The sequence below is a fragment of the Pleurodeles waltl genome, chromosome 10 (assembly GCF_031143425.1).
Source record: "Pleurodeles waltl isolate 20211129_DDA chromosome 10, aPleWal1.hap1.20221129, whole genome shotgun sequence".
NCBI classification, from domain to species: domain Eukaryota; kingdom Metazoa; phylum Chordata; class Amphibia; order Caudata; family Salamandridae; genus Pleurodeles; species Pleurodeles waltl.
In genome coordinates this window covers 511,017,051-511,034,927 of record NC_090449.1, presented here as the reverse complement: position 1 = coordinate 511,034,927, position 17,877 = coordinate 511,017,051, and the positions used below count along the sequence as shown (strand labels likewise).

General features: G+C 44.4%; 1 protein-coding gene across 3 annotated transcripts in view; it reads left to right on the top strand.

Moving 5' to 3' along the window:
- Positions 1–17,877, top strand: part of SETD2 (SET domain containing 2, histone lysine methyltransferase) — a 1,164,442-nt gene that overhangs the window by 1,034,888 nt on the left and 111,677 nt on the right. For all 3 annotated transcript variants that reach the window (XM_069210931.1, XM_069210934.1, XM_069210932.1), the window contains one exon: positions 13,005–13,085. In XM_069210931.1, coding sequence (XP_069067032.1) covers positions 13,005–13,085 — 81 coding nt within the window. The remainder of the gene's footprint in view (positions 1–13,004; positions 13,086–17,877) is intronic.

Sequence of the window (17,877 nt, the reverse complement as noted above, 5' to 3'; positions counted from 1 at the left end):
CGTGAGTGACAGTTTTTCTGGTCTCTGTGGGGATCCATTTGAATGTTTTTCAGTATACGGAGTTTGTTGAAGCATGAGGAGGTAAGAGCGTTGATTTGTTGGGTCATAGAGAGGGAGGAGTCTAGGATGATGCTGAGGTTGCGTGCGTAGTTGGCGGGGGTGGGTGCAGGGCCTAGCGTGGTGGGCCACCATGGGGGGTCCCAGGTTTTTTTGGTGAGGGCCAAAGAGGATTATTTCAGTTTTGCTTGAGTTGAGTTTCAGGTGGTTGGCTGTCATATATACATCACTTTTGTCAATATGTGTGTGGTTTCCCTGGGGGGAAAAGGGTCCGACTTGTCTAGTGGCAGTTTTAGTGCCATAAAGAAGCGCAGAAGGTTTATATGCCTACTGCAAAGAGCACATCTGTATTTTATGTAAATAGCTGAGTACATTAGTAAAGTCTATGGAGAGATGAAGGGCACTTTTGCTGGGTGGTAATGAGGGAATCCGAGGAGGAGGGAGTGGGAGCACCAATAATGATTGTTGGACTGGGCGCAGGAGGTGCTAAAGACTGTGACGAATGGTATGTGACAAGGTGTTTTTTGAGTGTCTTGAAAGTACGTGCTGATTGAGGGAAGAAGCGCAGGTAAGGTGGCCTCTACTGTTGCACGTATCTCACACACACCATCGATTTTGTGACTGTCTACGTAGGCTAGTGTTTTAGAGCAACAGTTTAGCCAATAGCAGAGATGGCATCTTGATGGATGACTGCTGCCTGCACTTGGGTTATAGAGGACCGCTCTGACATAGGATCAGAGACTGAGACATCAGATACTGAGACAGCATCTGAGGGATAGGACAATGGCGCAGACTCTGGGAGTGATTTTTCAGTCAGAGGAGTCCCATTCGAAAACTCCTCTTCCAGTACATTATGAGGGAGGTGATGAGGACAGTCCTGCTGTCCCTTCGCAAGCTGTTCGTGCAACTGGGTAATAGTGGGTTAGGCCAACCCCGAGAGCAGGTGAATGCGGCGGCAAGCAGAGAGAGAGTGCTCTCTTGGGAGCTCACCAATTTAGTTCAGCCCCAAATTCCACCACCCAAATCATATTGTGGAGACATCAGAATTGTCTATGGCAAAACAAACTGGTTTTGTAAGGCAGGCACCTGTGTTTTTGGTCCTGGATTCGGCGGCCACATAGAGAAACACACTAAACCCAAACATTTCTGGAAACTAGACATTCGGGGGAGTCCACAGAGGTGTGACTTGTGTGGATTCCCCAAAGTTTTCTTACCCAGAATACCCTGCAAAGCTGAAATGTTGAAAAAAAACTCTATTTTTCTCGCATTTCTGTCACACAAATTACAGGAATATGCTGGGATCCACAATATTCCTACCACCCAGGGACTCCTCACCTGTCCTGATAAAAACACTACCCCACTTGAGTGCCTACACCTAGTGCCAGTGTCAGGAATGGATCACCCCAGGGTCAACAGCTGCCTCACGTAAGGACCAACATTGACCGTTGTGTGATCTATTCCTGTCGCAGGCACCAGGGCTAACCACACAAGTGAGGTATCATATTTATCGGGAGACTTGGGGGAACGCTGGGTGGAAGGAAATTTGTGGCTCCCCTCAGATTCCAGAACTTTCTGTCACCGAAATGTGTGGAAAACGTGGTATTTTAGCCACATTTTGAGGTTTGCAAAGGATTCTGGGTAACAGAACCTGGTCCGAGCCCCACAAGTCACCTCATCTTGGATTCCCCTGGGTTTCTAGTTTTCAAAAATGTGCTGGTTTGTTAGGTTTCCCCAGGTGCCGGCTGAGCTAGAGGCCAAAATCCACAGGTAGGCACTGTTTTCTCTGAAAAAATTTGATGTGTCCACGTTCTGTTTTGGGGCATTTCCTGTCGCGGGCGCTAGGCCTACCCACACAAGTGAGGTATCATTTTTATCGGGAGACTTAGGGGAACGCCGGGTGGAAGGAAATTTGTGGCTCCTCTCAGATTCCAGAACTTTCTGTCACCGAAATGTGAGGAAAACTTGTTTTTTTGGCCACTTTTTGAGGTTTGCAAAGGATTCTGGGTAACAGAACCTGGTCCGAGCCCCGCAAGTCACCCCTCCTTGGATTCCCCTAGGTCTCTAATTGTCAGAAATGCACAGGTTTGGTAGGTTTCCCTATGTGCCGGCTGAGCTAGAGGCCAAAATCTACAGGTAGGCACTTCTCAAAAAACACCTCTGTTTTCTTCCAAAAATTTTGATGTGTCCACGTTGCGCTTTGGGGCGTTTCCTGTCGCGGGCGCTAGGCCTACCCACACAAGTGAGGTATCATTTTTATCGGGAGACTTGGGGGAACGCCGGGTGGAAGGAAATTTGTGGCTCCTCTCAGATTCCAGAACTTTCTGTCACCGAAATGTGAGGAAAACTTGTTTTTTTAGCCACTTTTTGAGGTTTGCAAAGGATTCTGGGTAACAGAACCTGGTCCGAGCCCCGCGAGTCACCCCTCCTTGGATTGCCCTAGGTCTCTAGTTTTCAGAAATGCACAGGTTTGGTAGGTTTCCCTAGGTGCCGGCTGAGCTAGAGGCCAAAATCTACAGGTAGGCACTTCTCAAAAAACACCTCTGTTTTCTTCCAAAAATTTTGATGTGTCCACGTTGCGCTTTGGGGCGTTTCCTGTCGCGGGCGCTAGGCCTACCCACACAAGTGAGGTATCATTTTTATCGGGAGACTTGGGGGAACGCCGGGTGGAAGGAAATTTGTGGCTCCTCTCAGATTCCAGAACTTTCTGTCACCGAAATGTGAGGAAAACTTGTTTTTTTAGCCACTTTTTGAGGTTTGCAAAGGATTCTGGGTAACAGAACCTGGTCCGAGCCCCGCGAGTCACCCCTCCTTGGATTGCCCTAGGTTTCTAGTTTTCAGAAATGCACAGGTTTGGTAGGTTTCCCTAGGTGCCGGCTGAGCTAGAGGCCAAAATCTACAGGTAGGCACTTCTCAAAAAACACCTCTGTTTTCTTCCAAAAATTTTGATGTGTCCACGTTGCGCTTTGGGGCGTTTCCTGTCGCGGGCGCTAGGCCTACCCACACAAGTGAGGTATCATTTTTATCGGGAGTCTTGAGGGAACGCCGGGTGGAAGGAAATTTGTGGCTCCTCTCAGATTCCAGAACTTTCTGTCACCGAAATGTGAGGAAAACTTGTTTTTTTAGCCACTTTTTGAGGTTTGCAAAGGATTCTGGGTAACAGAACCTGGTCCGAGCCCCGCAAGTCACCCCTCCTTGGATTCCCCTAGGTCTCTAGTTTTCAGAAATGCACAGGTTTGGTAGGTTTCCCTATGTGCCGGCTGAGCTAGAGGCCAAAATCTACAGGTAGGCACTTTGGAAAAAACAGCTGTGTTTTCTATAAAAAAAATAGGATGTGTCCATGTTGTGTTTTGGGGCATTTCCTGTCGCGGGCAATAGGCCTACCCACACAAGTGAGGTATCATTTTTATCGGGAGACTTGGGGGAACACAGAATAGCAAAACAAGTGTTATTGCCCCTTATCTTTCTCTACATTTTTTCCTTCCAAATATAAGAGAGTGTGTAAAAAAGACGTCTATTTGAGAAATGCCCTGCAATTCACATGCTAGTATGGGCACCTCGGAATTCAGCGATGTGCAAATAACCACTGCTCCTCAAAACCTTATCTTGATCCCATTTTGGAAATGCAAAGGTTTTCTTGATACCTCTTTTTCACTCTTCATATTTCAGCAAATGAATTGCTGTATACCCAGTATAGAATGAAAACCAACTGCAGGGTGCAGCTCATTTATTGGCTCTGGGTACCTAGGGTTCTTGATGAACCTACAAGCCCTTTATATCCCCGCAACCAGAAGAGTCCAGCCGACAAAACGGTATATTGCTTTCAGAAATCTGACATCGCAGGAAAAAGTTACAGAGTAAAACATAAAGAAAAATGGCTGTTGTTTTCAGCTCAATTTCAATATTACTTTATTTCAGCTGTTATTTTCTGTAGGAAAACCTTGTAGGATCTACACAAATGACCCCTTGCTGAATTCAGAATTTTGTCTAGTTTTCAGAAATGTTTAGCATTCCGGGATCCAGCATTGGTTTCACACCCATTCCTGTCACTAACTGGAAGGAGGCTGAAAGCACCAAATATAGTAGAAATGGGGTATGTCCCAGTAAAATGCCAAATTTGTGTTGAAAAATTTGGTTTTCTGATTCAAGTCTGCCTGTTCCTGAAAGGTGGGAAGATAGTGATTTCAGCACCAGAAACCCTTTGTTGATGGCATTTTCAGGGAAAAAACCACAAGCCTTCTTCGGCAGCCCTTTTTTCCCATTTTTTTGGAAAAAACTAAATTTTCACTGTATTTTGGCTATTTTCTTGGTCTCCTCCAGGGGAAACCACCAACTCTGGGTACCATTAGAATCCCTAGGATGTTGGAAAAAAAGGACGCAAATTTGGCGTGGTTAGCTTATGTGGACAAAAAGTTATGAAGCCCTAAGCGCGAACTACCCCAAATAGCCAAAAAAGGGCTCAGCACTGGGGGGGGGAAAGGCCCAGCAGCTAAGGGGTTAAGCCAATTTATCATCCTATGTGACAAAGAGGCAAATGAGTGCGAAATGTTGTCATTCATGTCGGCAGAGTATCCAGAAGCAGTTTGTGCAAAGGCTGGAACTGTGTTTGTAGGTGGAGTAGGTGTTTCCCATGGTGGCTCAGAATAAATGACGCCATCCGTCTGTGTTGAAGTTGTGTCAAATGGATCAGTTATTTTTGTATTGTTAGAGGTCAGTGGAACCAATGCAAGATCATTTTTCACCCTCCCCAAGCTCAAAGAGGTGTCAGTGTTGCTGCTTACAAATTGTGGAGGAACTTCTAGACTAGTAGTGAGAGGGATTCGGGAACTACTGGCTGTTCCTTTTGGTCGGCTGTGCAGGATCGGCCACATGGTGTAACTTGACATTGTTGATAGATACAAAGCGGTTTTCTTTGGCACCTGCCAACGGTGGTAGAATGACAGTTCTGGTACCGTGTATTCCCAAGACTGGGACTGTTGCACGATAAGAAGGACCAGACTCCTTTTTCACAGCAACCTTTTCACGTGCAAGATCCCCAACTTTAGGAATCCTGCCCGTATGCGTTACAGGTACGTCCTTAATTCCTTTGGAAGGCATCACTTGCAGAATCATTGTTGTCACAGAACTGTTGCAATTCCTCTAAGACAGTTACACTTTTATTTATGTCAAAGGTTGTTTCTGCCGCCTCCATGCCAGGACCATCAAGATCTGGAACATACATTTGAGTTCCAAACAGGCACTCATATGAAGTACGACCCCCAAGAAACCTTCTAGACAGATTAAGTGCTCTCTGGACTCCATACAGGTGATTAAGCCAACTACGACCCGTACCCACGACTCTGGCTGTTAAGGACTGCTTTAAATCACGGTTTAGTCACTCCACTACACTATTTCCCTCGGGATTAAATGGAGACAAGTACTGGAGTTTGACCCCCTATGAAGCCATGGTGTCCCTGAATGCCCTTGAGGCAAAAGCAGGGCCATGGTCAGAGTGGAAAGCCGCAACTGCATATGTGCCGATAAAGACTTGCAAATCTTTCATAACAGTCCAAGCATCAGCCGAGCGATGTGGCTACACCCATAGAAATCTGGAGCAGGAGTCAACAACGACTAAGATGTATTTGTATGCACTGTCCGGTGTTAGGGGACCACAGTGGTCTAAGTACACATTGTAATAATTTGTTTGAAATAAGGAGGGGTGTCTGCGGTGGGCATTTAGCAGTGGAAACTTTAATTTGTTGGCAGATGGCACAACAAAGGACATACTGCTTGGCCTCTTTGTACAGGCCTGGCCACCAATAACGGGTTTGTATCAATGATAATATAGCCGCTCCACCAGCATGGGCAGATGCTGCCCCCTCATGCACTGCTTTAATCAACTCTCATATCTTTGTTGGGAATATATCGAACCCCTACACCTGGTATCTTAACCTCCGCATTTAGGCATCCTCCCATCCGGTAGGAATATTTAGCAGGAAATGCTTTTGGATATGGCGTACCTTCAGCAGTAGCTTTCTCTGCAGCCCATATGTCTTTGTCCGGTGTCGCACCCAAGCGGATTACTGCAGCAACAGTGGCTGTAGCTACTGCTGACTTTGCAGCTTCATCAGCCAGTGTATTCCCAGCAACATGTATTCCAACGCGCTGGTGTCCAAGTGTATGTACAAAATGGACATTTGGTAGCATTACCTTTAGATCTGTCACTTTCCCCCCCACAGTAGTCTGTGTTTGATGGTGATGCCTTTAGAATCTCTGAACCCATTCTGGTGCCAGTAATGCAGGTATTCATTGAAGGACTGGACACAATAGTACAAATCGCAAACAATCAGTGTTAACTGTGCAGGATCCGTATGTTCCAGTGCCATCACCAGAGCCTTTAGCTCTGCTAGTTGTGATGTGCAATCCCCTAGGGTTTGCGTGTATGTATGTTGGGGACAAAATATATTATCCTCCATTTTGCCACTTACGACTGCGCAAGAATCGGAGAATTGATGCTTTGTGCCAATTGCAGGTTGCGCTGAGCCATCGGTGTACATGACTCTTTGATACTAATCAATAGGCAGTGTGTTTACAGGAACTGGGTACTCTAGTTCGTATTGCAAAAAATTCTTGAGTTTGTAAATTTGTGTCAGAAATGTAATCTACATCAGTGGCTGTCAAAGACATGGCCCATTGTATCCAACGGGAATGTAATGGTTTAGCGTTTGGAACGCTAGCTTTGGTGACAGCCTCAAGGGCTGAAATTGGAGCGACGACAGTAATGCGTTTGCCCTGGGCTAGAGGTCTTTATTTAATGACAGCCATCTGAACAGTAGTGAGTATTTCCTCAGTGGGGGCAAAAGCGTTGTTCTGCTGCTGACTATAAATGTGATTTGTATGAGGTCGGGACTGTCTCACCCTCATTGAAAGTTACATAGGTGAAAACAATGGCCCCAGCAATTACTCTGATGACCTAGTGTGTTTTGTTGTCCCTTGTGTGTAAATGTTGTGCTGCAAGCATGTCTGTCTGCAGGTCTCTGAGAATGCGTATATGTTCGACTGTCCAAAATTTACTTGGACGTATTAAGTCATATAAAGGTTTTATGCGTGTTGCATAATCAGGAATGTTAAGTTCTGCCAAAATTTAGGAAACCCAGTAGAGATTGGAGTTTTTTAATGGTATGTGTAGGTTGTAATTGTGCGTATTTTTCCAAGAATTGCGGTGCTAGGCTCTTTCCTTCACTCAATAGCTCATATCCCAAAAACAGGACACTGATGAACGCTATTTTTATTTTTTTAAAATTGAGTTTGTAGCCAAATTCAGCAAATCCCACAACAATGCGGGCTATCTCTCTTAAATGTTGAAGCAATTTGTCATCCATGAGATAGATCTCATCTACGTAGGACAATGCTTCAGGATCAGTTTTGTGCAAGATTGAAGTCACACGTGCCGCAAACAGTTCTGGACTGTTCTTGTACCCCTGGGGTAAACAACAGAATTTTTTCTGGGAGCCTAGTGCACTGAAACTGGTTAAGTATCTACTCTCAGGCGCTATATTTTGGCAGAAGAAACCATTGGAAATGTCTAGTGTTTTGTATTTTTTGCACACTATGTTATTCATGAGTGCTGTACTATGTGAGTTTCGTATTGCACATATGTGTGAATGACCGTTCATTTAGAATAGTCTTAGACTACAGACATTTAAACAGTCTGGTTTAGCTACTGGGAATAAAGCATTATTCATTGGGGAGACGCAGGGTTCGATTACGCCTTGGTACTCCAGTTGTGTGAGAATTTCTCTCACAGGTGCTTTAGCGTCATGTTTTATTAGATATTGAGTTTGGGGTTGAGTTTTAATAGGAATTACATGTTAGGTGGAATCTTTGTCCCATCCTACATGATTGCGATATAACACGGGTGCATGTGCCAATGCCCAATCGATGGTGTAGGATTCTGCGAGCTTTTCTGGAACAAGAGGCGAGAAGGAAGGTTTGGTAACATCTTCCCCGTATGGGCCGGTACGGACAAATTAAAGTGGCCAGTCTTGTTCGGCCAATAAAATATCATATATATTTACCAGGTGATCCCAAAAGATTGCGTCTATTGTGCGTTCAGTGTCTCCTTCTAGCTGTAGAGTTACTTTGTACACCCTATCAGGCGTGGAGACACGCATGTCCGCAGTTTCTACTTGTAGAAAGTCATCAGTTGCTTTCACCTCCAGATGCTCTAGAAGACTCCAGCGAACTATTGTGACCTCTGCCACGCTGTCTAGCAGCACTAGTGCCCACTTCCTGTTCTTCAATAGAGTCCGCTTCTTGAGTTGCATGTCGAACTGCAACTGCTGACACCTTTTTCTTTTTGAATCAGGGTTTTTGTTGGAGAGGTTTCTCTTCCTTTTAAACAGAAACCTCTGTTGAGCGTTGATTCCTGTCTCTGTTTCACGTACTCTGTTCTTTGCTCTGACCGCCCACCTCTCTCACTGCATTTTTCCGATGAGTCCTGAAAGGAACGAGATTGGCGTGTATCAGTATATTGATATCTGTCAGGTGTTTTTATATTATCTCTACTTCTGAGATTATATCTATTCTGTGGGGTCTCCGTGCAGGGAGATTCTCCCCTTTCTTTTTTAGGAGTTTGTTGTTTTTTATCCCAGTGTTTATTACCCTCAGGCGCTTGCTTGGAAAATTCTTTATTATATTTACCCTAAAGTTGTGGTTTTGTTGGTCTGGCCCCCAGACTATCTCAACCAATACTAGAGTAGGTCTTCGCGATAATCTTGGGCAGCTCACGTTCTTGATCCTGTTGAGGAACATCCCAGAGCTGCATGCAAACCGCTAATGCGACCGCTTCCCCTTTACGGTTACTCAAAATAATTGAAGATACTGTGGCAAAGTTTCCCATTAGTTGCTTCCCTAAATCTAGGGCCTAGGCAGCCCCGTATTCATCCTGAATCTGTTTCAACACTTCCAGTAAGTTGGCAAGTGTCGGTGCACCGCGTGTGGTAGTATAGAGAGTGGCAAATACCGTGCCCCATGTATTACAGTTATCTTTTGTGGGAACCATCCCAAATGGCAAGCACATAGTTAATATTTTATGTTTATCCTGAGGTCCCATATGGGAAAATACTGCTTCCAGTGCGTTTATTTTTTGAGCTAACCAAAATGTAATTTCTTCTTGTTTGGCGGGTACCTTACCAATGATCGAATGTAGAGTTGCAGGGTTAATGCCTGGCGTCACCGCATGTGGGTGCGCTGGAGCAGCACATGCTGGGTTTGTATTTAATGTTTGCATTACAAACTGTACTAGTCGTCTGTATATTGCCATCAACTCAGTATATAAGCGACGGACTTCAGCTACCGCTAGATGCTCGGCAGCAGGGTGAGGTGTAGAAGTGGCCAATAAAGGACAGATAGGACCATCATTACTTAGAGGACCCTACCTAACTGGTAAAATTGTGTGGGGTGGGGCGCCATCAAGCCAATTATTATGTTATTGATAAGATAAAGGTATTTCTAAATATGCGTATGCTCTCTATTGTCTAGGTACATTTGCAGGTGTATAGTGATGAAATGTGTTTGTGTTCCCATGAACTGCTGGAAATGTGACCCAAGAATAAAAGAGTTCTGTTCTATAAGCTGCATGTGTGTCCACCACAAATTTGATCGGACCCCCCTAGACTTTTAGGCCATTTGCTAATAAATGTGTAGTCAGGGATTGTCTCATATTGACTGCAATTGCTACCTGTTGTGAATTTGCCATATTAAATGGTAAATTTGTTCAGAGATAAGCACACCAAATGGGTATTTTCCTTTTAGAGTTCAAGCTTGAACAACCTCCAGCATCAGATAGGTGTGCCCTACTTAGCTGAGGAGGAAATTCTCAATACCACGGACGTCTACGTATATAGTACTGAGGTGTCTTTGTATATAGTTAGACAGATACTCAGGAGGACCAGAAAATTAGAGCCTGACCAAACGTTGGCGGCGCCATGTCGCGTAGGCTCTCATTATTCTAATGAGACTACTGGATTTTGAGCAGCCGAATCGCCTGCAGTGTGGGAGACTGAGTCTCACCCACTAAGGTAACACCTGTTGCCCCAGTCCAGGTTTTGCTCTGGCTAACTAGCAGTGCTTCATCGCAGTCGAGCCCATGACATAATTGATTTCTCAAAGTAACCAGGGTCACTCAGGTCTCATCCGTTTCTCTCAGTTACATTTGTCTTACATACACTGACAAACAGAGGCAGTATATGTTTCAATAAGATTTTAATAAAGCAACTGCATTTTAGATAGCAAAGCATGTACTGCAATAACCAGGACGATACAGAATGACAAGATTACAATTGTGACAAGGAGAGTAAAGCATAGAAATAACGCTACCATATTGTCACTAGACTCAATGGACTAATTCCTACCTAGGCTATAATAGAGCACAGCATGTTAAGCTCTAATTCTGCCCTTCAGGACCCCCTGGGAAGACGACATCCCACATACCTGAGCAAAGGCCTGAAGTATTCATAAGCAGCTGTAGCAAAGCGTTCGGCAGTCAGCATACAGTTGTGGTTCTCTGGCTAGGATCTCCCTCTAAAGTGTATGGGACAGGGAAGTGTTTTTATAATAAAACAGCTGCTGTTCTGAGAAAATGTCCCTACGTAAGGATGTGTGTTTTCTATGAATGTCCGAGACAAAACCTTTACCACGCTCACTGGCAACCTATCTTATTGCAGCATTGAAAGAAGCACAGAGTGAATAAGAATGTCTTGTTTGGGAATGTAGTGCTGGCCTAGGCAAAAACAGCTAGATAGAGAAAAATAAAACAAGACCGCGAAAGTGCTATTGTTAAAATAATAAACGAAGCTGAATAAAATATATCTAGGTTAAAGTGCACCGTGTCAGTCTTAGTATGCTAAAATAAAGTGCATGGAGCTATAACTTAAATGGCTACACAACATCATACCCTACTATGCACTTCCTTTATCAGAGATAGGGGTGTTACTGAAGAGGGCAGTCACTGGACAGAGCATAATATACACACACAACATCCAAGAGAGAGGTCTCTGTGGAGAGGCTAGTCTCGCTCCACACACCCTAGTAAGCACACCTGTCTTCATAAAGAGAGGTGTGAAAGGACAGGCATGTCATTCTCCACACTGTACTGCACAGCTGTCCTCTGAGAGAGAGGTCTGACAGGAGAGGCCAGTCCCTCCGTGCACACTACTATGCACAGCTGTCATCTGAGATTTGTCATCTTTTTGTAAATATAGACATCTATATGAGCCAATCACAATTCTTCTTTGAGATATGTTTCCTCTCCTGGAACACTTGTGAGGGTCTAGTGAGACACTAAACAAATTACTTAATCTATATCTTGAATAGAAAAATACATAATCAGTTTTTATAAGTTGATCAACGTCTCTAATGTCTTAGATTGTTCAGAATTACAAAAAACACTGTTAACTTAATTCCAAATGTACAATCTCATGAGTAGTTTGCAAGAGGAAATTCAACCTCCTCAGAGGCCACACAGGGGATTGTGCGTCTGGATCCCTCAAGTGTCTTGCAGAAGTCATCACTTTAACCCAAAATAAAATAACATATTTTAATGAGTCTCCTAATCTACATTACCATTAAATAATAACTGAAAACAGGAAAAAGAACACAATACAGTAGAACAAAACAAAATTATAAACTTCAATCTCACGAGTGTCAAGGGAGCGGTTTGTGAGCCTCTTGCAAGAGTTGCAACACCTTAAAAATAAATTGCTGGGAAGATGTCTTAATATGAGAGTTAAAAGAACTGAGGAGATGCAGCAACTGAAATATTGCTGTATGGCTCTGCTGTATACTGTCACATCATTTTTATAAACATGTTGCAAACTGTGAAACCTTCCCAGTTATATTAGAATAATGTATTCCCTCTCAAAATAATGTCCCCACACAGGATATATTATTTTACTGTATCATACATACACTCAGAAAATAAAAATGCTTAAAAAAATAAATAAAACCTAAACCTTCACCAAAAAAAAAAAAAAGGTTAATTTAACATTATAGTTAGGTGTAATAAAAAGACTTATTTTTTTGTTTTAAAAACTTTAGAAATTCACTGTTGGCTGCTAGTGATGTGAACTTTGTGAAAAGTATTGTTTTCTCTATTGAATATACCCGGGAGATAAAAAATTAAATGCAGCACAACATGATAATTTAATGTCCTTTTCAGTGGTAAAATAGTTCCTCATGCATTCAGATGAAAAAGCTTCTTAATGGAGGACTGAAGCATCAAAGCCAAGGCCCATTCTGTTTATTTTAAAAGTATGCCCTTCAAACATTTAAGTTGTTAGGCCAAACCTAAAAAATATAGATTGGCTTGGTAGTGTCAAGTTGCGGTCAGCAGGGCCTTGTCCGGGGCCAGTATTCATTGCATGTCATTCATTAAGCAGAACTCTACAATACCTATTTAACTGCTGGAGGGGAATATTGACCTTCTCACATTCTGAATGCAATGAAGTAGTCAAACATAACTTTTGCACCCATGAAATGCTGTGGCACAGAGGGTGAGATGGTTACTAGTGTGATGAGTTAAAAATGTAGATAGCGGAAGCCAAATCTCCTTTAATAAAGTTAGCCAGTGTTGTTGGAGCCATAATATACAAGGGGATGATTTGACGATTTGTAGTAGTAATTTGACTTGGGTGTCACAAAAGCCAGTGGCTGCCAAAGATAGTGCCTTCTAGACATAAGCTCTATTCATATATAGCATGACCAATTGTAATATCCAACAATCTACTGTGCTGTTTTGTATGCTATGACCTTGATTTGGCCAAGTGTTTATTTCAGCGGTCATTTGTACTTCCCGATTTGACCAATTTGATTTGTACTGAGTGGAGATTATACAACTGGAAATATATATATATATATTTTGTTTTTAAAGAGAATCAGTGACTCATGTTTTTGCTTATGTCTATTTCTAGTCTTCCCAAAAGCCAAACACTGCAGAAGCCGACACTTCGAGCGAATTGGCGAAGAAGAGTAAAGAAATATTCAGGAAAGAGGTAAAAAGATGTGCATGTGAAGCTGTCTTCACTTATATGGTTGATTGTCTTGTCAGGATGCTTCATGTGGGGGGCAGTGAGCAGAAGAGAAATACCTTCTGAAGTAACAGTAGACAAGATGCTTGGGATCACTCAACAACAAAATCTTGCATGTATACAATGTGCTTATTTGTTCCTTAATGGGAGAGCCCTTTCTTTTGGTGTTAAGAATGCCTTTGTATTTCGGACCTTGGACATTAACAGATCATTAAGGAATTACAAATCTTGACATTTTAGGAGGTGGGAATTGAAGTAGTAAACTGGTCGTATTGTTTCACATATACATTTTGTTTTAAAACTAGTAAATAGTATTTTTGTATTTACATACATTTCTAAAGATAAAGTTTAGGTTCTAAGTACATTTCATCATTATAGTTAGTGCAAGTTTGTCCCTGTTCGTGTTCTAATTCTGCATGACTGTATTGAAAATTAAGTAGTTTTTGTTCTTTTTTTTAATACTTTCTTCATGTTTTCTTGTGATTCAAAATCAACATAACAGTTCTTTTTGTTCCCATGTTGGGACAGAAATGTCCTCTGCATTTTAAACTGGCATGCACCCCTTCCCTGAGTGCAAGTCTGCAAGTGAATCTGGTATCCGGGCATATTTTTTGGCCTTGGTGTCATGCTTATCCAGCATGTGCACAGAAGCCAGGACTTGTCCCCGACAATGTGAGGCCCAGGGCCTGTCCTGTGACCTGGAGAAGCGCATCAAGTGTACCCTTTTGCAGGCGCTTGACTACAGACTATACCCTGTATGTATTGTATTAGGCAATGTTTGCAGCATATTGTTTCAAATCTTTTGTGTGGCTAGTCCTGTTTCCTGCGTCAATGTGAATGAGGTCTGCTGAATTCATTCTGCATTAAAATGAAAACCAGACCTTGACCTGATATCTATTGTGCTTGTGTGTAATAGAAACATATATGATGGTAGGATTCTGTGTATTTAGAAATCTGAATGGATACATTTTGGTTGCTCCTGATTTAGAATGACACAAGATAGAGGATGAAAGTTGTTTTTCCCGGACAGTAGTAGTGTATTGCCTGCTTTCCTGTAGTTGTGGGGGTGGAGACCTGGACACTGAAGTGAGGAGGATGGAAACTGGGTTTCCTTCAGAAATTCTAAGATGGTCCTATTAGCAAAGGTCTGCTGATAAGTTCTTTCTGAACAATACCATCTGGTAGACTGTAGGGATGAAAAGTGGGGCTCCAGTTTTGGTGGTGTTTAAGGTGAGGTTTTCTAGACAGGGCCTGCCCTTCTGCCCATCTCTTACTACTGCTCAGGAAGGCAGATGGCAGCCAGGAGCAGAGAACTGGCACTTCATTGTGGTCATGTTGTGAAGAGTCCTGATGGGTCCCAGTCCCATTCCTACCTGCTGTGAAGAGACTTCACTTTGCATGAAGGCTGTATCTGGAGAGCAGGCTGAAAATTACATATGAAAGAGAACCAACCTAAACTGGTCCGGAGGCCTCCGAGAGTGGATTTACATCCCCAGACTGGAAAATGTTTATAAAAATGTGATCCAAACCACCCCATTTTGTTCCATTGCTACGTTCTTTTTGACCAAGAAGGGGGATGCTCCATGGAGCACTCAAAGAGCTGTTGTGCAACAAGCTTTGGTATCTGCCTGCCAGATAGTCTCCAAGAGGTGAGAGTCTGCCTAAAGAGCCTAGAACCCAGCCTTCCTGCTAAGAGGGGAAGGAGAGTGTCTGACCAAGCAGGAGAGGGGTAGACTGACCAGAAATAGAAGCCCAGCATGTACTCTCCATGACGAACCTCAGAGAAAGGTGATGGCCAAGAGTAATTCATACCTTAAAGGGTTCCCTGGTCTCTATGCGCATTTTACAATTGAGCGTATTGTAATTGCTGTATCTGATAGACTTCTGGCTGCAGATTTTTACCTTTGAATTTCCCAGGCGTCAGACTAAATCCAAAAACTTTTGCATGTGCAGTACCCCTGCGTGGCTGGTGGCTTTGTACGGTTCTACATGTTGTTGGCACTGGGTGACATTGGGGTCACCTATATAGGCACCACCCAGGTGCACGCACAGATGGCAGTTCTTTTCTTTCCGTGCCAGTTAGTGCTGATCTGGAGAAGAGCTACCCCTCTGTTTTTTGTGACAGATTTGTTCGACTATTTTTGAAACTGTTGAAGGATGCCTTCTAGGAAGCAGATTTCAATACGTGTGGCACATGTCACCGGGCCATGTCCTTAACAGACCTGCACTTGGTGTGCTTATGGTGTCTCAAACACAATCTTGAACCAAATTCGTGCTCGGACTGCCGGGCCATGGAGGGAGCTGAAAGCTTTGAGGGGGCAGTCCCTAAAGCTGCTTGTGGCCCGGCAGTTAACACCAGCCAGCGCTACTCCTAGGAAATCTCAGTCCTGATCGAGAAGTTCACAGGGCCGCTCCAGGAGCCAGAGTCCTCTTTCCCACACTCAAGGTCCTCTGGACACTCGGGGTAAGAGGCACAAGAAAAAGAAAAGAAGTCTAAACGGACTTCGCCTCGGCCAACGTGACGAGTGAGGAACATCTGCGTTCCAGGCCCAGATCTACTGAGCTGTTGCAAGGTCCAACTCCACATCTCTCCCTGTTTCTGGCAACTGGAGCGAACCCTGCTCTGTTGAAAGACTTCTGCGAGACCATACGCCTTGTGTTTGAGCGGGCTGACCCCTTCAGAGCACTTTTGGGCCCCAGGGGTCGGAGGAGACCCCATCAGGTTCCGCACCGAAAGCTTTGGCTCCGATGAGGTCTCATAGATCTGATCTCAGATCTAGATCAGCGCTGGAGTCAGAATGGCATTGATCGATGCAGGACCCATTTGTCCTGGGTCATTGCCTGAGCGTTTTCTGGAGCAACCAAACATGGGGTGGTGTGGCAGGGGGTCACTGGACCCTTTGGAATACCAATTAAAGACCCAAAATAATTTCACTGGTATGAGTAGCTAGGTTATCCCGGTGGACTGGACACCTACGCAGATACTGGCTTGCTCTCTCTCTCTCTCCACCTACTGTAGCTACGGAGGATGGAGCATCTTAGGCAAAGGTGGTGAAGAAGGTAGCGGAGGTCCTGGACTTCAAACTTTCCTCTGTGGCGGTCAAGACTAATTTCTTAACTGAAGTGCTTCAGCCTGGGGCTTCCTCATCCAAACCCCTATTGCCCTTCAATGAAGCACTGACTAATGTCCTGCTGGGAACTTGGTCCAAGCCCAGCACAGGGGCTCCTGTGAACAGGACAATTGGCCACCACCATCGCCCTGCCCGGGCTGATCCTAGTTTCCACACCCAACACCTCACCTCTGAGAGTTCGGTAGTCCAAGCCTCAGCTTCCCATGGTGCATTCTGTGCCGCTCCCTGAACAGGAAATCCAAGTGTCTGGATAGCTTAGGCATGAAAATGTTTTCTTCCACCAGCCTAGCATTGCAGTCAGTGAACACTGCATGCCTGTTGCGCCATTATTCCCTCGGGTTACAGTTCTGCATGTACCTCCACAGGTCCAGGAGGAGGCCCGGGCCATCCTCTTCCAAGCAGAAATAAATGGGAGAGATGCAGCAATGTTCCCCATTACGTGTGGTTTGTATACGACTGACTGGCTGGATAGAGCAGTTTCTTCAACAGTAGCCGTGAGGCGACACGCCTCACTAAAAATATCTGGCTTTTCGGGAGATGACAGGCCATCCTCATAGACAAGCCCTTCAACGGGACTCGTCTCTTTGGAGAAAATGCAGACTTGGTGCTGGAGCGTTTCAAGGACTCGTGGGCTACGTCCAAGTCCTTGGGCCTCGTAGTGACATCTTGCCCCCAGTTTGCCTTTCTCCCCTTTCATGGCTATGGAAGAGGTGCGCTACCTCACCAGCCCTATGCCAGCCACCGTCTTGCGCAGGCTTCCCAAGCTGTGTAAGGACGTAGTGGATTCGGACCCCATGGATCTGGTAGCCAGAAGTCATCTGCCACCAACCCTGTAGGAAGTTGGCTCTGTATGCACTATTTCAAAGTAAGGAATAGTATGCACAGAGTCCAAGGGTTCCCCTTAGAGGTAAGATAGTGGCAAAAGAGATAATGCTAATGCTCTATTTTGTGGTAGTGTGGTCAAGCAGTAGGCTTATTAAAGGAGTAGTGTTAAGCATTTGTTGTACACACACAAGCAATAAATGAGGAACACTCACTCAGAGACAATTCTAGGCCAATAGGTTTTTGTATAGAAAAATATCTTTTCTTAGTTTATTTTAAGAACCACAGGTTCAAATTTTACATGTAATACTTCAAATGAAAGGTATTGCAGGTAGGTACTTTAGGAACTTTGAATAATCAAAATAGCATATATACTTTTCACATAAATCACATATAGCTATTTTAAAACTAGACAGTGCAATTTTCACAGTTCCTAGGGGGAGTAAGAGTTTGTTAGTTCTTACAGGTAAGTAAACCACCTACGGGGTTCAAGTTTGGGTCCAAAGTAGCCCACCGTTGGGGGTTCAGAGCAACCCCAAAGTTACCACACCAGCAGCTCAGGGCCGGTCAGGTGCAGAGGTCAAAGTGGTGTCCAAAACGCATAGGCTTCAATGGAGAAGGGGGTGCCCCGGTTCTAGTCTGCCAGCAGGTAAGTACCCGCGTCTTCTGAGGGCAGACCAGGGGGGGTTTGTAGGGCACCGGGGGGGACACAAGTCAGCACAGAAAAGTACACCCTCAGCAGCACGGGGGCGGCCGCGTGCAGTGTGCAAACACGCGTCGGGTTTTCAATAGAAATCAATGGG